The 22,520-nt window shown below is 42.4% G+C and overlaps 2 protein-coding genes and 1 non-coding gene across 3 annotated transcripts; 2 read left to right on the plus strand and 1 right to left on the minus strand.

The window, feature by feature from the left end:
- Positions 1 to 4,479: 4,479 nt before the first annotated feature.
- Positions 4,480 to 9,839, plus strand: LOC123045369 (chaperone protein ClpD2, chloroplastic). The gene is made up of 12 exons (XM_044468399.1): positions 4,480 to 5,525; positions 5,814 to 5,983; positions 6,076 to 6,305; positions 6,410 to 6,518; positions 6,606 to 6,736; positions 7,100 to 7,201; positions 7,284 to 7,565; positions 7,658 to 7,779; positions 7,871 to 8,165; positions 8,257 to 8,490; positions 8,757 to 8,990; positions 9,318 to 9,839. The coding sequence occupies exons 1-12, from the start codon at positions 4,912 to 4,914 to the stop codon at positions 9,627 to 9,629; spliced, it is 2,835 nt and encodes a 944-aa protein (XP_044324334.1). The 5' UTR covers positions 4,480 to 4,911; the 3' UTR covers positions 9,630 to 9,839.
- Positions 9,840 to 10,416: 577 nt separating this feature from the next.
- TRNAN-GUU (transfer RNA asparagine (anticodon GUU)) lies at positions 10,417 to 10,490 on the plus strand. Its single transcript has one exon. It is a non-coding gene; the product is annotated as a tRNA-Asn (tRNA).
- Positions 10,491 to 17,128: 6,638 nt separating this feature from the next.
- Positions 17,129 to 20,258, minus strand: LOC123045370 (chloroplastic import inner membrane translocase subunit HP30-2). Its single transcript, XM_044468400.1, has 6 exons — positions 19,867 to 20,258; positions 19,235 to 19,350; positions 18,203 to 18,329; positions 17,706 to 17,860; positions 17,534 to 17,596; positions 17,129 to 17,454 (listed from the first exon to the last, which is right to left on the minus strand). The coding sequence occupies exons 1-6, from the start codon at positions 20,194 to 20,196 to the stop codon at positions 17,427 to 17,429; spliced, it is 819 nt and encodes a 272-aa protein (XP_044324335.1). The 5' UTR covers positions 20,197 to 20,258; the 3' UTR covers positions 17,129 to 17,426.
- Positions 20,259 to 22,520: the final 2,262 nt, after the last annotated feature.

Here is a 22,520-nt window from a genome sequence, read left to right on the forward strand (position 1 = left end):
AATTATACCATACCTTCAATCATAATTAAATGTACATTTCAAACCGGGTCATCATAGATGGAACACAATACAAGAGGCATACATACATATCAAGTGATACATGGGACGACATTTTTAGTACATGACCGGCAAGACTAGGTCGTAAGGACTAATACGATCACCGCCCAACAAACATTGCTATTAAAAAAATGCATCAGGAACTGTAAGTAAGGGAAGTCTGGACTATTTTGATGGCACGTGACATGAAAGCTCTGTCATTTCCTCCAATCCGAGCTCAGGCCCAGCTTTTTTTGGTCGATTCTCCCAGAATCTTGAGAATTGGACCCCCCCCCCCCCAAGATTCTCCCAAAATCTTAAACTCATATCTTTTTTACAATCCTAGATAGTTAGAACGTAAACAACTAGAATTGTCAAAGAAAATCTTAAGAATCGACCCTCCACCCAGCTTCTCCCATAATCTTTTGAACCATTTTTTTACAATTCTAGTTGTTTACGTTCTAACTATCTAGGATTGTAAAAGAAATATGGGTTTAAGAGTTTGAGAGAATCTTGGGGGGGGGGGGTCCAATTCTCATGATTCTGGGAGAATCGACCAAAAAAAGCTGGGCCTAAGCTCGAACCGGAGGAAATGACAGAGCTTTCATGTCATGTGCCATGAAGATAGTCCAGACTTCCCTTACTTACAGTTCCTGGCGCATTTTTTAATAGCAATGCTTGTTGAGCGGTGATCGTATTAGTCCTTACGACTCAGTCTTGCCGGTCATGTACTACAAATGTCCTCCCATGTATCACTCGATATGTATGTATGCCTCTTGTATTGTGTTCCATCTATGATGGCCCGGTTTGAAATGTACACTAGATCATTGAAGGCGCACGTTGCTGCGCCCATCCGTTTTTCAGATAGAATTATAGGTTTATGTATAAATTTATTAAGGCATGAAGCATAAGATTTAAATCTACAATAAAATAGTATGGTATTGGTCAATCGCTATACGGAAATTTTGATCAAAGAGGGAACTATGGTTTGTTAAGGGAAGACCAACATGGCTAGTAGGATATGGCATTACTTACTCACTGATGAAGTGAACTTTAATAGTTATTTTTTGCGGCAAAGAGTGTGAGAAAAATTTATGTAACTGATCCGGCAGATGCTTCATAACAGAGCGGTGAATCTAATGTGAATAGATGCTTCATAATAGAGCGTGTTGATCATGGAAGAACTTAGAGCGACTGGTGTTCTAAATAGATATAACATAGTCAACATAAGAAGAAGAGGAAAATTAGTTTTATAGCTGGAATATAGTGGCCTGCTTGAACGCCTTCCAAAAGTAATAAGCTAACCATTATATACAGTGACTGGTGTAATATAGCATACATGTCTTGTATGCAGCATTCTGTATAAAGCAAAAAAAAACAGGCGAATAACTAATGAAGGACACATGATAATGTTGAACCTATGTCATGTAGTTTCGTGCACTCTAGTGCGATCCACTCCACTGTGCTCAGTGAAGAAACTTGTAGCACCAATAACCACAATGCTTTAAGCGTGTAAGAGAGAAAGCATAAACTACGGTAATACTAAAATCACAGTTAAAATTTTATTCAATTTCTTTTATACACAATATGTCATTTTCAATCTCAGTAATCATATTGACGTGGTACTTCTATGTTAACAAACAAAGGCACATGCAAGATTGACATCTTTGCCGACAGAATATAAGGTGAAAACATGATTATTAGATGTTTCTAGCAGAAAGAGTAGACTCTTGCAACTGATTAGTGAGGTATGCTGCTTCGAAATAGTATATATCTCTAGGTGAACTGTAACCCATACATGAGAGCAAGTATAAGGAGCAAACTTGGCCTAAAGGTTTAGCCGAAATCATCATATTCTAGTATTTCTTAGTCTAAGCATTAAATATAGGAAAATATAGCTTCTTAGTATGTCTAGACAATCTACTCTAGTTTGTATAACAATTTTCATACATCTTCATGTTAAGTAATTGCTCTTCGGGTCATCCACAAAAAAGCAAGCAGAAGTGCGGGATATCAGGATAGTAACTAAACAATGATGAAAGAAGGCTTATAGATAATAACTAAAGACCAATGCTGCATTATAATGCAAATTTGCATACCATCATGCACTTGCATCTTTTTTAGAAACCCCATATTTTGGGTAGTTAAATTATCCATGGATGTAGAGAATGAATGATCACAAAAAATAAATACGGACAATGATTCAAGATGATCGTTCAAGAAAAAAAATCAAGAAGCAATGCGTTGCATGTCACAAAACCAAGCCTATAGAAAAGAATACCTTCCCTCATTCTAAGCATGTTTTTACCAATATAATCCTTTAATTTTATAATACGCAAAGTCGAAACCCTCTGTGTATTTTTATTTTGTCCCAGGCAGACATATTCGAAGAAGAATCGAGAAAGAAGCACCAAAAATTAATAAAACAAGGTTATGTCCTATTTGCCTACTATAGAAATACATAATAAACATGTAAAATGAGACAATTTGTAAACACAAAGCACAATAAATTCAAAAAGTATTTTACCTCACAATTGCAGAGCCATGAGGATCAAAGAAACAATATGATACCAAAGTGAACATACATGGCCAATTGTGTAGCACTCCTGGTGTGAGATGAATCCCAATAATTAAATATGTACTGATGGCAATGATTTAGCAACGTAAACTTGGAACACCCTAGATGGTGACTATGCAACAATATAATATGCTAGGTTGGCTGGGATAATTAGCTTCCCAATGTAATACTCAATCCTTCAGAACCAAGAAAATAACCAAAACTGTAATCAGAACAAACATGGAAGTAGTGTGCAGTATTGAAATACTGCAAATCAATATAGCTTATATGCCAGCTCTTGAACCATTTGTTGAAAATTTGAGATCCTTTTGGTATACTCGTATTGCTTCAACTCTAGTTCTTCTGTATGAGGCATGCAAAATGAGAATTTGACAGTCACAAGTCACAAAGAAAAATATATTGATGGTTTTTGACATTACTTGTCAATTGGGGATCACAAGATGGCTAGACAGATTTCTATCACCGTTGCATAAAGATTACCAAATATATATGCTGGAGGACATGGCAATTCTAGGAATGATACATGATATATCAATTAAACATAGCGCAGGTGGGACCAATTGGAAATCCATATCACTGTCGCAGAAATATTACATAATATATCTGCCGCCGTAGAAACTTTCAGCTTTCTTATTCAGATGTTATGTACTGACAACAGTAAAGTTGTAAAGTTAAGTTAGTTTGTAATTATTGATGCTGCTAGAAACATAAGAAAAACATAGGTGATCCTCATAAGTCGTTTCTTCCTTGATTATGAGAACCACATTACGTAATCAGATCTATATAGAAAGTGCTACCAAAATCCATATTAATTATTGCATCACCCAAAGGGAACGACGTTACCTATGGCTAGAACTCTTCCACAACATGCAGAACCTGTGATGCCTGGTGTGTCATACCTTGTGTGGAGGTGATACCGTGATAGCGTGATATCAAAAAAGTCATGGCCGGAGGAAGAAGCAGTGGACGCATGGCTGCTGCTCCTCACACCTGCAAGGAAAGGCATGGCCGGTGAGGTAGGATGAAGGCGCTGCATGTGAGATGATGAGCCGCGGTTGGCGCGGCTGCACGAGGTCGAGTTTCGAGGAGAGGCGCCGCCACATGAGGTCTGCCAATCAGACCTCGCCGTCGTCGACCGCCCCATAACTCCTCTTCACAAAGAAAAATTACACAACAAGGCCACCAGTTTTTCCCCTTGCCCTGCAGCCTTTTCCTCTTTCGATGCCGCCCACGGTGAGCTCGAAGGGACGCATGTTCCTTCCCTCAAAGTCTAGCGGCCCAACGCACCTGCCTGGTTCAAGGCGGTTCAAAATGGGTCAACATAGGCTGACAAGGTGGACCCCACGCACCCTTCACGCCTCGATTCACCCCAGAGCTGCATTTTGAGGGAGCTTAGGCTGGTTGTAATGGGAAGTATCATATACTAGTATCATGCATATGATACTAATGTATGATACTACCTCCCTAATGCATAGTATCATATAGTAGTATCATGTAGTACTCTATTTATTGTCATGCATGACACAAAGTAGCATAACATTTAATATGATACAGTATCATGATATGATATTACGCCCTCTCTTTCTTCATTTAATGCTATGACACCTCATCAAAATTGCCTAGTTGACATGCATGTACTAGCTATGATACTATCATTACGACCAGCCTCAGTATCTGTACCTATCCCTATGACCATTGATAACGTTACATATTCTCGGAAAAAAAAAAGTAACCAACCACTTCTCCGCATGAAACACGTCGCGAACTAGCCACTCTGTTGTGTGAAGTGCGGATTACGATGCCCCGAACTGCACATTTCGCCAACCGGCGCGCGACGCAAACCTGTGCCGAAAGCCGCACACATTGGCCACCGGCGCCCATCCTCCATCCCCGACCGGCCATCCCGATCGGATAAACCCGCGTCACGCGCGCGCCACCGAAGAACACCAACCCCGCGCCGCGCGGTGGAACACCATTCCTCGCCTCCCGACACAAGCAGATTCCTTTCCTTCCTCCTCCACCGCACCGCACCGCATCTCCGTCCGCCACGGCGCCGCCGCGCCGGTTTCCCCACCCTCCCCTCCTTCCTTGCGTGCCGCCCGCGGGTCACTTCCTCCCCATGCAATCACTCGATTCCCCAGCAGCGGTGGCACGCAGACACAGCTAACCGCTGCAGCTACTCTATTCCGTCTCGTGCAACTTTAAGGTCGCACCTTACAGCGGGTACGAGCCCATAGTTTAATCCCAGAGGCGGAGGAGGAGGGAGCATCCAATCACACACCGAACAACCGACGACGATGGAGGCGTGCTGCTGCTCCTCGTCGTCGGCCCCGCCCGCCTCCATCCTCGCCACGGGCGCCGGCCTCCGCCGCCGCTTCTCCCCGGCGACGGCCGCGGCGTCGGGCGGGAGGGTGGTGGCGCTAGCGCTTGCACCCCCGCTCCGCGCCTCCTCCGCGGCTCTGCTGGTGGCGCCGCCTCGGCGGGGGCAGCAGCGGCGCGGGGCCGCGGGCCTCGTCGTCAGGGCGGTGTTCGAGCGGTTCACCGAGCGGGCGGTCAAGGCGGTGGTGCTCTCGCAGCGGGAGGCCCGCGGGATGGGGGACGAGGTGGTGGCGCCGCACCACCTGCTGCTGGGCCTCGTCGCAGAAGACCGGTCCGCCGCGGGGTTCCTCGCGTCGGGCGTCCGAATCGAGCGCGCCCGCGAGGCGTGCCGTGCCGCCGTCGGGAAGGGCGGGCCTGCTCAGGCCGCGACGGGGCTGGCCACGGACGTGCCCTTCTCTGGGGCCAGCAAGCGCGTGTTCGTCGCGGCCGTCGAGTTTTCCAGGAATATGGGGTGCAACTTTATCTCCCCGGACCACATTGCGCTCGGCCTCTTCGACCTGGACGATCCGACAACCAACAGCATCCTCAAGAGGTTGGTGCTGATGTTCTCCTTTTCCATTTCTCCCGAAGAGCTTGCAATTTGTAGTTTCATGTCAGCAAAAACGTGAACAGCTAAATAATGCATCAAACTATCTATTGATCGTCTAAACAATAAGCAACATTAGATTTTTCTGTTGAACTGTCATCAAAACGGGAAATGCAACTGAATTTATGTGGACTCTCGAAAGAAATGGGAATCCAATTAACTGAAAATTAAATAAAATGTTGGCCTTTTCGCACTTCTAATTATTTTCTAGCTAATTAATGATGTTTATTCTAGCTTAGGAGTAGTTCCCACTCAGCTAGCAAAGCAGGCTCTTACCCGAGTCAAAGGGGAGCTAGCAAAGGATGGCAGAGAGCCTCTGGGTTTGTCTTCTTTCAAATTGCGTGATAAGTCTACTGCTGGAAATGGGAGGACTGCCATTGCCAAATACTCCAATAAAAAGAAAGGTCAGGGATTAAGCTGCTCTGCAGGTGTTTGTGCTAATTTTCTTTATGACACTGAGTGTGGAAAGAATGAGCTTATTTACTTGTCATTTCAGAGAAGAGCGCACTAGCTCAATTTTGTATAGATTTGACTATGCGAGCCAGTGGAGGGTTTATCGATCCTGTTATTGGTCGCACGAAGGAGATTGAAAGAGTAGTTCAGATTATATGCCGGCGCACAAAGAACAATCCAATTCTTTTGGGTGAAGCAGGTGTTGGCAAAACTGCCATTGCTGAAGGGTTGGCTCTTAAAATTGCTAATGGAGATGTACCTATTTTTCTTGTGGTGAGTTTCCGCAACCAATTATAGATAAACAGCCACGTTTGATGTCAAAAAGTTGCTCGCAAACAGTAGTTAATACTTACTACTAATTCACATTGTTTATATAGGGAAAACGTATATTGTCACTAGATGTTGCTTTACTGATGGCTGGTGCAAAAGAGAGGGGTGAATTGGAAGCCAGGGTTACAAGTTTAATACGTGAAGTGCGCAAAGCAGGTTTATCTGATTTGTGCAGTATAAATGGAACACTTAAACATTTCTTTCCGCTTTTTGATCTTACAAATAGCTCCAAATTTCATGCAGATGATGTTATTTTGTTTATCGACGAGGTTCATACTCTTATTGGGTCTGGAATTGCTGGAAGAGGAAATAAGGGAGCTGGTCTTGATATCGCTAATCTGCTGAAACCTGCACTTGCTAGAGGTGAATTGCAGGTATTGTTTCCACACAAGGAACTCCTTCTATGGCTATTCCTGATGTTGTACTGATTTTTACTGCTGCACATATTCCTGATGTTGTACTCTGTAGTTTGTCACTTGAGTGGTGTCCCTTTATAAATACCTGTGAAGTATTTGTGTTAATCAGCAGTCATGATCCACATGGACCGTTTCCATGCTACTAAGTACTCCATCCGTAAACTAATATAAGAGCGTCTAGATCACTACTTTAGTGATCTAAACGCTCTTATATTAGTTTACAGAGGGAGTAGTATATTATATCTCGTCTGCGACATACTGCAACATATCATATTTTCTTATTTTTCTTTTGCATGTGTTGATACTTGTCTGAACTCACAGTGCATTGCATCTACAACTCTGGATGAGCACCGTTTGCATTTCGAAAAGGATAAGGCTTTGGCCCGCCGATTCCAGCCAGTATATGTAAATGAGCCCAGTCAGGTAGTGCAGAATTTCAATTCTCGAAACCTCTTGGGACTCTTCATTATCAGCTTCTTTTAATTTCTCTTTGTGCTCTCTGCAGGAGGATGCTGTGAAGATATTACTTGGTCTGCGTGAAAAATATGAGACTTATCACAAATGCAAATACACCTTAGAAGGCATCAATGCGGCAGTTTATTTATCAGTGAGGTATATCCCTGACAGGCATCTTCCTGACAAGGCTATTGACCTAATTGATGAGGCCGGTAGCAGAGCTCGGATGGAATCATTTAAAAAGAAGAAGGAAGAGCAGTGCTCTATTATTTTGAAGTCACCAGATGAATATTGGCAAGAGATTAGAGCTGTCCAGGCCATGCATGAAGTGGTAATAGAATATTTAAATAGAGCTGTTCCAAGTAACATTTTTGCATGTCCATCTGCTGGTAGATGTTCAATTCATTTCGCAACACGTTTCAGGCACTGACTAACAGGTTGAAATATTCTCTAAATGAAAATGACCAAGAGAATGAGGTTAATGTTGAAGTACTGGATGATAGCAAGACAAGCCCGACAGCAACACCCTCAGCTTCAGCTGATGAGTAGGTTTTCTCATTCATGATTTCATCCCGAGTAGACTTCACATTTCACAATATAAGCATCCAAAATTTTAAAACACAATTAATGATGCAGACCATCTGTGGTTGGGTTAGAGGAAATTGCAAGAGTCACATCATTGTGGTCAGGCATACCAGTCCAGCAGTTGACTGCAGATGAAAGAAAGCTTCTAGTAGGACTAGACGATGAACTCAGAAAGCGTGTCATAGGTCAAGATGATGCTGTTGTGGCTATATCAAGAGCTGTGAAGAGATCACGCACTGGCATGAGTGATCCTGACAGACCTATTGCTACTCTACTTTTCTGTGGTCCAACAGGAGTTGGAAAGACTGAATTAACTAAAGCTCTAGCATCAACTTATTTTGGATCTGTAGGTCACTCTTTCCTGGTTATATCTTACTCAACCTACAGAACATGTTACATTGAATTTGTCTTAAAAGGTTATTTCTTTCGTTTAACAGGAGTCGGCTATGGTTAGATTGGATATGAGTGAGTACATGGAGCGGCATGCTGTGAGCAAGCTGATAGGCTCTCCTCCAGGGTACATGGGATTTGGTGAAGGTGGTACTTTGACAGAAGCAGTCAGAAGAAAACCATTCACTGTGGTATTGTTTGATGAAATAGAGAAAGCTCATCCTGATATTTTCAATATTCTTCTCCAAGTGTTTGAAGATGGTCATTTGACGGACTCACAGGTGCTAGATCCTGACATACGTGATATTACTTTCTGCAGTCGATAAATAAAATTCATACTGTACTTTGCACCTCAAAAGTCAGGCTAGCTATTTTTGCAAATTCAACAAGCTAAATGTTCATTGTTATGACTTTGTCCTAGAAGGGCGATCCTATTGATGAGACTCAGTCTGATGTGCATTGCTAAATCTTGTGTGAACTTTTCTTAGGCATGATCCTGGATTCATCTTAGTGAAATGAAACCGTCATTACTTTTTCTGAACTACAGGGCCGCAGAGTTTCCTTCAAGAATACATTAATCGTCATGACATCAAATGTTGGTTCTACATCGATTTCCAAAGGAACGATGAGCATGGGTTTCCAGACGCAGAATGATACAGAAGAGAACACATATGCTGTAATGAAATCCTTGGTAATGGAAGAGTTGAAGGCATTTTTTCGACCTGAATTGCTCAATAGAATGGATGAGGTGGTTGTGTTCCGTCCACTGGAGAAGACTGAGGTCTGTTATTTCATTTTAGGTTGTTTGGTTATTATCATGTGATTCTAGATATCATATCAGATTATTATAAAACTAAAATCACCGGTCCATTTGTATGCCATTACACAATACCTGTGCTGCAACCCCTTTCCTTTTTGCACCTACGTGCTCCCTCTGTAAAAGATCTTATATTAGTTTACAAAGGGGGTACCTTGTAAAATCTTGTACATCAAGATCTTTTTTCTGTCTTTTTGTTGAAAAATGTTGTATTACACCTTCTAACATGTCGTTTATGAAATCATGCTACGTATCGCAAATGGCGTACTAACAGTTTCCGACATTTTTCAGATGCTGGCTATTCTTAATATAATTCTGGAAGAGGTGAAGGGTAGGCTGTTGGCGCTCGGTATCGGCTTAGTAGTATCTGATGCCATGAAGAACATGGTTTCTCAGCAAGGATACGACAAGAGCTATGGTGCGCGGCCACTTAGAAGGGCCGTCACTCAGTTGGTTGAGGATGTCATCAGCGAAGCAATTCTCTCTGGGCAGTACAAACCTGGCGATACCATAATGATGGACACTGATGACAAGGGAAAACCTTGCTTGAGCCGGTTGAATGATCAGACTGTTCAAGTTTCTGATCCAACGCCAATGCATTGAAGGCTTGAGCACCCGTGTATAGTGATGCTTACTGCGTTATTCTTTGCTGTTGATAAACTTGTTGATTCTTTCGTGCATAGCGGTATAGGTTCCGTAGTTCATGTACATAGTCTCCACATGCTGGAGTTTCTCCGTGAATATATGTGAATTGAAGTCTTACATCACCTGTACATAATGCTGCATTTCTAACATATGTACACTGTTTCGTCAGACTGTAATGTACACATTGTGATTGTGCCGCGCTTCAGCATATCCTGCTGAACACCTGCTGGTTATTTCCAGACGCACTCTGAGTAAGCTTTCTGAATAAGTATCTACTTGCTCAGAGGAAAAATCTCAAGCGTTCTGAGCAACAAATTTTGCCGTAGACTGGCGCAGACTTCCGGGAACACAGTTCACTCAACATGAGAAATAACTGTCGCCGACAGGCAGTGAATCACTTCAATCTGATTTCGTCAATCAAGCTCGGGGCAAATTTTGTGAAGAATACGATATCTATCAACTAGATTAAACACTCGGAACCAGAAACATATTTTAAATCTTGTAACGTGAATATGTGATATGGTATGACAAGGCTTGGAATATATGATTAGGCGTCAAACTTTATATCGTATTTCACTCCATTTACCATCATACTGATGGATAATACACCGAATGGCTTTAACCTGTACGTTGTACTATATTGATTATTCAGTTGCCAAATAAAACGGTAATGTTCATGGAGTAGTAGGGACGAGTATTACTCTAGCTTCTTGTTATCACTTGAAAGTATCTGTGCATCAACAAAGCTGGAATAGCTCAGATGGCTAGAGCGTGTGGCTGTTAACCACAAGGTCGGAGGTTCGAGCCCTCCTTCTAGCGTTTTTATTTTCTCGGAATAATGAATTTTTTATACTTCCCTGTTTTCCTTTTCCTGAATCAGGTTTTTCAATATGTAATTTTTTTGGTTCTCGCAACTATTTTCACCATGTAAATTTTCTGGATTTTACAACTATTTTGGGATTGTATTTGTTAGAGTTTAATTAACGTGTGTTAATTATGGGGTAAATCTCCCCTTGTAACTGCCATCTCTCCCGAATGGATGCCTCTTCATCGCATCCCTTCTCCTTGTATAAATGCTTACAATCATCTAATGAAAGAGAGAGAGGATTCACTTTTCTTTTAACACGTTACCAGCACGCTCCCGAGAGCGATTTGGTCTGAGAGAAAAAGGGACGGCGCGACCGCTCCCCGGCCATGGCCTCTCCTGCAGAGGTCATGATAGCGGCCACCGGCCGGCGTCGCCTCCCTCCGGCCGTTGTTGTGGGTCACCTTTCCCCGCGCGGCGCTCGCGCCCGGAATAGCCAGGCTACGCCCGCCCGCGTCGAGGCCTCGCCCTCGCACACTGCGCCACACCCCGCGCCAGGCTATGGCCACGCGTCGCCTGCGCCGAGGCTTCGCCCTCGCCCGCCCGGCGCCCATCCGCCGCGCCTGGCCGGGCGCTGCGACGCGCCTGGGGCCCATCCACCCGGGCGCCGCCTGGGTCGGGGCTGCCCTTGGTCGCGCGCCCGTCCACCCGGCCTCTGCGCCGGCCGCGTCAGGCCGTGGCCGCGCCCACCCGGGTCGGGACTGCCCCTGGCCGCGCGCCCGTCCACTGGACCTCCGCGCCGCGCCGCGCCCCAGGCCACGGCCTCCGTGCCGCCTGACCAGCGCCCTGTGCCCGGCCTCCGCGCCGTGCAGCGCCCCAGGCCACGGCCTCCGCCTGGCCGTGTGCCATGCCGCACCGCGTGCCCGTCCGCCGCCCGCGGCGCACCAGCATCTTCTAGCGCTACGGCAGCACGAATGCGTGCGGCAGTGCCCTCCCATCGGCAGCGAATGGTGGTGCGTAGCACGGCGGCGTGAGCCAAGACGAATCCTTCGATTCGTAACCGCACATGGAAATTGGAAGAGCGGCCATGGAGCCTTATCCCTTCGCGATTATACACTTCACCCATGTGGCTTTACCTATTTTCATAATAGGCTTGCGTGTATAAATCTTGGAGTAATTCCTGTATGTCTCAGGATAACTTAACATGGTTCAACTACTCGTGCTATTCATTAGCACTTGTCATCTTTATTAGACCATGTATGTATAGATATGCATTTCAACCCATTTTCTGTTGAGTTTTACAATTCCAGAAATATGTGTATATTTATATTTGACATGTTCAATGTGTTTACCACATTCTCTAGAACATGTTTTTCGCGATTGAGATTAAATTTTCTCGCACAACAATATTGATTTGCAATTGAGAAATATAATTTTTCTCGCAAAACAATCTCATAGCGATTAAGATTAATTTTCTCTCGCAAAATATTAATTCACCCAGCTAAATTATCATGCAACTTGATACAGGATCATCTCATTTAATTTGAGATCTGTACAATTCAAGTTTTTCACTTGAACATCAAGTTTGCAACATCATTACTATCCATTATAATAGTGGTGTATTTCTATTGAGTATGATGTATTCCGGAATGTATGTATCTCCATGTTCGCTACATGTTGAGATTAATACGTCTATTTGCAATTGAGATTTTTAATTTCTTGCAAATAAGAATGCAAAATTCAAAGTAATTTCTTCAAACTGATGTATTGGGATCACAAGGTAGTCATTTAGATCTACTGCCTTCGCAGATTGTCAATGACTACTGTTAAAGCCTATATTTTGTCATTTTGACATTATAATTGCTTTACAAAGTGCTCTCATACACATTTTACTAAGTCATGGCATAAGGCATTTACGAGCGCGTATCTACTGATTCCATCAGATTATACTCTCTAGTGTTGTGAGATCTACTTCATTTTTGAGATTATCTTCAAGATGTCATATTTAGCTATTTGAGATTCACACTAATGGTTTCAAGATAACTTCTTGAAATACCCATTGATTTTGCTAAGTTCATTACAACATCAGCCATGATGGTCTTTAATTTACTGGTTGTAAATTAATTATCTCTGGTTTACCCATAGAGGTAACATATTGCTATAGAGTTTGAGGCATTCGCCCTCAATGGCCACCACTGCCCTATATGGGCCATGGACATCATGACCGCTCTTGTGTCTCGTGGGATAATATGTGCAATCCTGGATTCACCTCTGGTCAGGATGACACCGCTAATAGAAAAATGGTGTCTTATAATCATAAGGCATTAGACCAGATCACAGCATCTGGTTATTCTGTATCAGCGATTCCTGGGATACAATGAACCTCAAGGGCAAAGGTTTGAATTTTACTTCAACCTTCAATCCGACATCACTAGCTATGACATGTGATGGTTGAATATGCTTCAACCGACATGTTTAGAGATTATGAATAGTCTTCCAATCTCCTGAGTGGTCAATATAATTAATGTCTATTTATGATGTTGTAACAACAACATAAGTATTATTGTCATCATATATTGTATACCACAATATATTGTATCAGCACTTTGATACAAATTCATTTGTATGTATTATATATATATATCCGACAATGATTTTCTTGAGAATCTTCATGTCTATATATAGATTTCTATGGGAGTCAATCCGATGAAAAATGATATGTGCCTTGTGGGCATATGCACCACAAACTCTATACTCGGGGAAGTCCAATGTTTCCACTCTCATTGAGAGAAAGGAGATATTTTAAAATCGCTAGATGCGATGAGGTATTTGTTGGCTCAACTCGAGTCATATTTACTATCCCTGTGGGTACTCGAGTAATGTCAAGATGCTTCATTGCTTCCCAAGTTTAACTCGGACCCTACTAAGCTATAGAGATATTCGTCAACATGGTTTCCATAGCGAAACTTATGCTGATAAGAAAGAGAAATACATTCTCTTTACCATATGCAACAGATATGGCAAGCACATTTTCTATGTATCATCTGGATTGTACTACACATACAACTCAACCCGTAGCACAGGTTGCGTACGAGATAGTTTTCCAGAGTGTCTTGTACATGACAAACTTGGCATACTCGCCTTGGTCATCGAGACATTGGGTTGAAACCGAAACTATCAGCAATTCCATTGGTTTATGATTATTATGATGCTAAATTCTAACAATATTTGGATTTTGTGTGCACTATATATGACACAGGGAGGCTAATTTTAAGGATTGCGCGCCTTAAAGTTTACGCTGAACCACTCAGACTCCTTGAATGCATCAAGTCAAGATAAGTGGTTTTTCCCAACCATTGACTAGACTATTTAGGTATCCATGGTTTTTTCCAAAGACACATCTACATGATGGTCTCAAGTGTGCTTTATTCACACGAAACCATTGACTCATTATCTTGACATAGATTTCAAGCAAATCGAATGGATAGCATTTGCAGAATTCTCCTTGAGTGCCTTTTTCTATGGCCCTCGGATTGAAGTTTAGCAATTTTTCCTAATGTCTAGACTCAAAATGGTTTAGTATAATCCCATCCAAAGAATTGAGCTCATTGCATGATCTTTACTTTGAAATTGCAACTTACCAACTTTACGTTGGAGTCATGGAGTTTTACACGCTTATGAACAAACTGCATAATTTTATTCCCCTCTATTTTTGATACGTGGAAATCTACCAAGTATTTCCTATCTGCGGTAATTCGGTTACACACCGATATCATCACCCCAACATACATCATTGGCCCCTCAACATATAGTTGGGATCTATGTGAGGAATAACTGTATTACCGTCAATACCTCAAGCCCCTCACATGGGGAGTTATTCAAGGTCAGTATGTTGATTCAATGAGGAATATTTCCAGGCATTAGGGGGAGAATTCAAGTACCATAAAGAATGCCAGGAAATTAGTGGAATGTTCAACACATTTCTGCCTCATATCCACGTAATCAAAGAGCTGAACCGTGTGTTTAGAAGATTTGCAACATATTGCAAATAACCTGCCAGATTCATTTACTGACTATAAAGGTGTCACACAATCCTACAATCCTGCAAAGTATGCCTGAAAGAGTGGAGGTATCAACAAAATCCACTCCACTCCCCGTTCAAAGCAACAGGGGGAGATGTATGGCAGAAGTATATTAGGATTCAGCTTCTTGCAAGCAAGGATATCAAGGCCTGTGAATCAGTAAATGCAAGTCAACTTCACGTTGGCAGGCACCTAATGGGTAGTATACACCCAGTGGACGGGAAACCTCCACCAACCCAGGTCATAGTGCACACAATGACCGGGACATCGGAATACCCGACTCAATTGCATTGGGAAATCACGAGCAGTCACCATGGGTAACAATATTTCCATCAACTATATATTGTTATATAGATTCTGGAGAACCATATAACCGGAAGTCTACAATTGTCGACATACATTTCTCAACTAGATTGCAAAAACCTTTCAAATGATTCAGATCCAAAGACCATGGCCATGGCAAAGTGTGAACAACACTCGGACTGAACTCAAGCAAAGGGTATAATCTAGGTAGAAATGATCTTGCTCAATAATGGAAAGGTATTCATAAGCAATACCTACACCAGTTTTCTTCTGGAAACAGAATTGAGAACAACGAGGTGGTGAAACAAAGAGCAAGTATTGTAGCACAAGGGTTCACGCAGATACCCAACTATTCTCCAGAGGTGCAATCTCATTCCGATAACTTATATCATTGGCAGTTCAAAATCATCTATCTCTGCAGTTGATAGATGTAGTGATCACATATCCATATGGATCACTAGATTCAGACATATATGATTGATTTCCGATGGAATCTCAATTCTGAATCGAAATACAAAATCCAACATACATTGTGTAAAATCGGTAAGCCACCATACGGCTTATTGTTGTCGGTACATATGGTACAACCGACGTAGTGAGATCCTTATACACAAGGATTACTCATACAATGATGATTATTCATGTGTTGTGTGTCTGCAATGACGGCGCATGTAATCATCTAAGTGACGGACTTTAAAATGAAGGATTTGGGTAAACCAAAATACCGCTCGTTACTACAACTTGAGCACCTTCATTCTTGCATTATGGTATACTATGTTGTCTATATCCAAAATATATTGGAGAAATTCATTGTGGACAAATCTTATCTATCCACAACTCTCATGGTAGTTCATTCTCTAGACGTAGAGAAAGATCTATTAGACCAAGAGATGATGGAAATGGGATATTGGGACTCAACGTTCCATAATGCCATTGGATCCACCAAACACAAATTGGTTGGTACTCAAGAATATCTTTCGATATCTCCAAGGTATGAAACATCTTGTCCTGGTTTTTCAGTTTCGGAGAAATCTGAACACCAATATCATTGGTTACATGGATTAGATCCCCACTATCAGATCATAGACAAATTTAGTATTCCTACTAGGTGTGGTAGCCCTTCTCATAAAGAGTCTTCAAATCAGACCTCATGGCTACATTCACCAACCATTATCTCAACGATAATGTTTCTTGTATTGCCCAGATGCAAACAGGTTACATAATAAGCAATATCACTATATTGCATATCTTGCAAATCAAATCATACGACTGATTTGTTCAGCGAGTCTCTACCAATTTTTATGTTTTGGTATGTGACGACTTCGAATTTTTGCAAGAATCAGGGGAAGTATCTTCCTGAATTGTTCCTGTTCAATGCATCATATTATACTCTTTTTCCCTTCATAAGTTTACTTTACAGGTTCTCATAAAGGTTTTTAATGAGGTAATATCAACATGAGATCATATGTGATACTTTCTGTTTTCCCCACCGGGTTTTTTTAGGAAAGTATATACGACATATTTATTGTCCTCTGAACTCTATGGGTTTTCTCGTATTGAGTTAAAAGAGACAATAACCATTATATGTTGTATCATTTCTCCTTATTTTTCCCATTGGGTTTGAAGAAGTTTTGACAACATATCAAACACTATACTCCTCATATTTTTCCCACAGGGTTTTTGGAGGAGCCTCTAATCAAGATGATGATTCTGGATGAACAAGTGTAGATTAGGGGAAGTGTTAAAGTTTAATTAATGTATGTTAATTATGGGGTAAATCTCCCCTTGTAACTGCCATCTCTCCCGAACGGATGCCTCTTCATCGCATCCCTTCTCCTTGTATAAATGCTTACAATCATCTAATGAAAGAGAGAGGATTCACTTTTCTCTTAACAGTATTGCACCCTTAAGATACGTTCTTGGAAAAGTTTGTGCATGCTTCAAGCCATTTCTCCATGTTGAAGCATACAGCAATCCTTCACTTATAATCCCTACGTCCGTAAATATTTGTCAAAGAAATGGATGTATCTAATGCATTTTAGTTCTAGATACATCAATTTTTATCCATTTATGCGGTCAAAGAAATGGATGTATCTAATGCATTTTAGTTCTAGATACATCAATTTTTATCCATTTATGCGACAAGTAATTCCGGACGGAGGGAGTACTACAGTACTTGCTAACTACCAGCGTTTAACTATCTGATTGGCAAACAGGAGAAAGGGGTATTAACATGTTCTAGCCAGACTGAGACATTTCATCTTGTCTTTACACAAAAAACTCTTGAATAATTTTCAAAAAAATAACTCTGAACAAGCTCAAGTGTTCTGGAAATAAAATTTCTGACATGACAACAGCAGATAGTAGCTCGACTGAAACTTCAATACAGATGAATCCATATAACTTAATCAGCCTAATTACTACAAAACATTTGCTAGTTATCTTTTACAATCATACTGCTGCCTAAAGAGCTCATCGTCTTTGAAAGAGCTCGACTGGACTGGACGGACTTCCCAGACCATAGTTTATGCAACTTGAGAAAAAACTGTTTCCAAGACAATCACTTCAGTTTGATTTCGTCAACCCAGGTTCTCTGCAAAATTGCAAAATAAGATATTAGATGAAGAACACTGACGCACCAGAAACCGGAAATGTCTGCAATAATTCCAAACCTTTTAATGTGCTCAAGTATGACAAGTCTTGGACCAGGGGGGATATTCACATCTCTGAGTGCGCTGGAGGATAGTGCAAGACAAACGTGATTTTTCATCAACCGAATGGTAAATTTCAGTAAGCATATAACTAATTTTTAAAGATTGTTATTTGAATATTAAAGACATGTACCTTTCATTGAGAAGAGGCAATGTTTCATCAGTCAGAAGACCCTTTTTGAAATTCTTCTCATAGTTTTGGAGGCCTAATTGGTTCAACATATTTCTTCCACGAGAATAGTTCATATCTTCATTATGTGTCTTTGTCTTCGAGAATTTCTGCCCAACCTACAATCGAGATAGATTGACCATAGGATTGATCGTAAGAATTTAAACAGTATAACAACCATGGATAAATACATTGCCCTATCCTACTGATATACTCCCTCCGTCCCAAAAATTCTTATCTTAGATTTGTCTAAATACGGATGTATCAAGTCACGTTTTAGTATTAGATACATCCGTATCTAGACAAATCTAAGACAAGAATTATGGGACGGAGGGTGTATATAACAGTGAAGTTACAATGCAACGTGAAGGCTCACCAACACATTCAGTAAAAACCTAGAGACATAATTCAAGTTGGAAAAAATGACTTTCATTTGCAGGAAACGTGTACAGCTTACTTACAATGAAAAAGCCACCTTGAAATACTGCAAAAGCCATACCAGTTGTAATTGCATTAACAACTGGGTTTGGGGTTCCCATTCCACTCACAATGGAGAACAGAGCGCCAGAACCAAACGCTGCTGCCATGCTATATAAAAGAGTGCTGGTCAATCATACAGTTGGAAATATATACGAAATATGTTTATCTTATTAACAATTGGTCCGCTGAATTTGTAACGCCCAACATGATTGACTGAAAGGACGAAGGGTGTGATATCACTTTCCGTTTTCCTTGTATTTACTATTGCTGAAGTCCCTAGGATGTCAAGTCCATCTTACAATTTGTCATTGTTATGCTGTTTATAGCTCATAAGATAATCATGAACATATTAGAGCAACCATATGAGATCCATCATGTAGGAAATACTCCCTCCGTTCCAAAATAGATGACTCAACTTTGTACTAACTTTAGTACAAAGTTAGTATAAAGTTGGGTCATCTATTTTGGAACGGAGGGAGTAGTTATCAACTAACGGTGGGGATCACTGAAGAGACCCTGACGTTGCTTCAGCAATTACCAAACTTAAAGAGTGGTAAAAGGCAACCGAAATGGAAATGAAGAGTCGAGTAGTGGTGTATTGCTGAGTTCAATCCTACCCTGCATGGAGGCGGCTGTCCAGCATGATTGTAAGGATATTATTTGCTATTATTCAATACAACACCACACTAAAATAATTAGTTATCAATTGCCTAACAAAGTCATTTTGAGGGTTCCATTTAACTGATAATTTAGCAGCAACACTGCCAGATAATGGTTAGTACAGATATTATCTTTAATGGCTTACACAAACATCAGGTAGAACAAATACTCTTCGGAACCAAACATTCTTTATATCCTAGCCAGCTGATATGCAACTGACCAGTAGCTAAGAAAGAAAGGAGAACATCTTATGCGAACACAATAAGATGCACCTATTCTGTCGAATGTATTGTTGGCTCCCTGTTACTTGCAAATATTCAAATAACAAGAAACAAGAAGTTATGAACCCTCACCTGCCCTGGACATCCTCCACTCCTCGTACCCTTCTCATAACACAAGATATGCCTGCGTTTGCACCAGTCATGACTGCAAAATTTCGAGCTTGCACCAGTGGCCCACCTGCCAAAGCCTATAATCCAAAAAAGATACCATTAACCTGAAGGATTAGAGGATGACTGGATTTTGCATTAACCAGGATAATGTTGTACTTGGTACATGATCGACAGAATGTAATCGTTGTCTTTGCATATTCTTAGTTTCTAAGTATATGCCAGACATCCTTAAGGACCAATAAAGACTTTGCTGCACTAAGACTAAAGGAGGAGTGATGATTGCTTTAAGAAACGAGAAAGGAAAAGCCATGTCTACGAAAAGGAAACGCCATCACATGCGTATAGTAAGTACTACGTACTAGCTATCTTGATTTGATCTTTAACAAATTTGGCTTGATTCCAAATGACAAATCCACCAATCTCAAGTCTAAAGTCGAACAAAAGAACCTTGATACTGTTGATGTTTTAAGTATTATATGAGCAAGGGGTCACTTGCTTTATGTTCTAGTAAATATCCCAGAAAATTACCAAAAATGATGGTCTCCAGGTAAATCTGTAGCGGAAGGATTGATATACATGGGCGAGGAGGAGACCTGCGCTTGCTTGAAGGTGGCCATGGCCTTGGGGTCGAGACCGGGAGGCGGCTGTGGCACGGGGAGCCCCGCCCCTCCTTCGGGCGCAAAGGTGCCCATGAGCCCGCCGAGCGCGCCGCCCTGCACAGCCCCAAACGCCGTGGTGACGGCGGCCTCGATGTGGGTGGGCTGCTTCGCCATCCACTCGCGCACCCCGACCTCCAGCGACCTGAAGCGGTCGGTCAGCTCGGCCAGCGGGTTGGCCCCGCCGCGCGACGCCGACTGCGCCGCCGTAGTCGACGAGGAGGCCATCACCACCAGCGGGCGCCTCTTCTGCCCCATCCCTTCCATCCGGCCGTTCGGGTGTTTCGAGAGGAGGAAGAGATAGCGGAAGGTTTGTTTATCCCCTCCCTCGGATGCTCCGCTAATATTTCTCTCCAGTTGCTCCAGGGTCGACCACCAACCCCAAACCCCTCTCGTGGATCATATGGGCCAGTTTTTCTGGGCCGTCGCTTCGTCGAGATCTGCGCAAAACACAAGTACATGTAAACTCGCCAAGCCTCTTTGCGATGCTCGCCGAAAAAACAAATTTGCGATGCTCGTCGAAATCGCTAGTTTTTTTTCCACAGGAGGATGTATCCCCTCTGCACCTGGACGATGGGTGCAGCCATTCTATTAATTATTCACCAACCCCTTACAAGGTAATACATCAGTAACATTGAAGTCATCATCTTGGCAACACATATCGCTATTCCTATCCCCATGATGAAGGGGTGCCGAATGTCCGAGCCTAATACCAAACAGACATCGCACCAACACCTAACATCTAATGTCGGATGCCCCATCCAAGCCACAATACCTGTACTGGGTTACACACTGGTCCGACGCACTTTCAGTGGGCATCACATGCACACGCCGCAAGGGCCGTCACCTCCTTCATCCGTTGATCCATACTCAGATGAGATACTGAGCATCGACCTTGCCAGACATCTCTGCACTAGTCAGGGCACTCTTACTAGTGCCTTCACTTCATGAAAACAAAGAAGGGTAAATCTATTCTCATTGTGCTCCCAAGTTGGATATATGATGAAAGCATATGATTGAGTCGAGTGGACTTACTTAGAAGCTATTATGAAGAAAATTGGTTTGGCCCCAGTTTTGTACGACTCATTATGAAGGGAGTCACGATGGTCTCGTTCTCTGTTTTGTTTAATGGTGCATCATCAAGAGAGTTTACCCCCAACTCGAGGCATTAGACAAGGGGATCCCATCCCCCTATTTGTTCTTGCTCGCAGCTGAGGGTCTTATGTCTTTTGAAGAGAGAGGAGGGGATCTCCATTGGAGTGAAAGTGGCTCGGGCGGCACATGTGGTTAATCACCTTCTTTTCGCAGATGATAGTATCTTGTTCATGAGGGCTTCGGTGGAAGGGGCCACATGGATAAGGGATGTGGTGCAGCAATATTGTGATGCTTCGGGTCAACGTGTTAACTCGGCAAAATCTTCAATCTACTTCGGTAAGGGCTGCCCAGAAACTAGTAGATAGGAGATTAAGCAAATTCTTGGGGTAGTGAATGAGACCCTCAATGAGAGATACTTGGGGCTTCCATCTGATGTTGGGCACCAAAAGAATGGAGTCTTTTCATATTTAAAGGATCGTGTGTGGAAACGAGTGCAGGGTTGGATTGAAAAAACTCTTACTGCTACCGGAAAAGAAGTGCTTATAAAATCTATAGCTCAAGATGTTCCGACATACTCAATGTCTTGTTTTAAATTGCTAAGAGGACTATGCCAACATATCACATATCTTATTCGGAATTTCTGATGGGGTAGGAAGAAGGGAGAAAGTAAGAAGGCATGGGTCTCGTGGGACTCCATGATTATGCCAAAGTATATGTGAGGTTTAGGCTTCCGAGATATCGAGATATTTAATTTGTGCCTGCTTGCCAAACATGCGTGGCGGCTTCTGCAAGACCCGTGCTCACTTGGTGCAAGAATCTTGAAGGCTCGCTACTACCCTAACAACACTTTTCTCGATGCCGAGCTTGGTAGCAAGCCGTCGCAAATATGGAGGAGTATATGCGAGGGGCATGACGTTCTTATGCAAGGTCTGATCAGGAGGATCGGTGATGGTGCAGCGACGTGGGTAATGCAAGACAACTAGATACCACGTGATCACCTTCTTAGGCTGGTTTGCATGCAATCACAAAATCCTCCGGAGTGGGTCTCTGAGCTGATTGAGCCAGCCACAAGGAGTTGGGATATGAACAAGCAGCAAGCACATTTCTTGCCAATGGATGTTGAGGCCATCCAGTGCATACCGACCAGTCACGTACAACAAGATGACTTTTGGGCTTGGCATTTTGAAAAAAGTGGAGTGTTCTCGGTGTGATCAGCTTATAGAATGATAATGGAGATAAAAAGAAGGCGAGAAACATGGATTGATAAAATTCCACAAGCATCAAATGTGGCAGAAGAGCAATGAGGGTGGAAGAGATTATGGGGTGCAAAATTACCACCCAATATTTGGATGTTTGCATGGTGCCTAGCTCGGCCGTCACTGCCCACGGGGGAGGTTCGACACCATCGCCACATGATTACGACGGCTTCATGTTATTTTTGTAGTGTATCAATTAATTCATGGATGCATTATTTAATGGAGTGTAATATGGCACAA

This window comes from Triticum aestivum, chromosome 2B (assembly GCF_018294505.1).
Source record: "Triticum aestivum cultivar Chinese Spring chromosome 2B, IWGSC CS RefSeq v2.1, whole genome shotgun sequence".
Taxonomy (NCBI): Eukaryota; Viridiplantae; Streptophyta; class Magnoliopsida; order Poales; family Poaceae; genus Triticum; species Triticum aestivum.

Coding starts and splice junctions, on each gene's coding strand:
- LOC123045369 (XM_044468399.1), top strand. CDS start 4,912: ATGGAGGCGTGCTGCTGCTCCTCGTCGTCGGCCCCGCCCGCCTCCATC. Junction 5,984..6,075: donor ATACTCCAATAAAAAGAAAG/GTCAGGGATTAA, acceptor TTGTCATTTCAG/AGAAGAGCGCACTAGCTCAA. Junction 8,166..8,256: donor CATCAACTTATTTTGGATCT/GTAGGTCACTCT, acceptor TTCGTTTAACAG/GAGTCGGCTATGGTTAGATT.
- LOC123045370 (XM_044468400.1), bottom strand. CDS start 20,196: ATGGAAGGGATGGGGCAGAAGAGGCGCCCGCTGGTGGTGATGGCCTCC. Junction 17,861..18,202: donor TTCAAGGTGGCTTTTTCATT/GTAAGTAAGCTG, acceptor TCTCGATTGTAG/GTTGGGCAGAAATTCTCGAA. Junction 17,455..17,533: donor ATACTTGAGCACATTAAAAG/GTTTGGAATTAT, acceptor GCAATTTTGCAG/AGAACCTGGGTTGACGAAAT.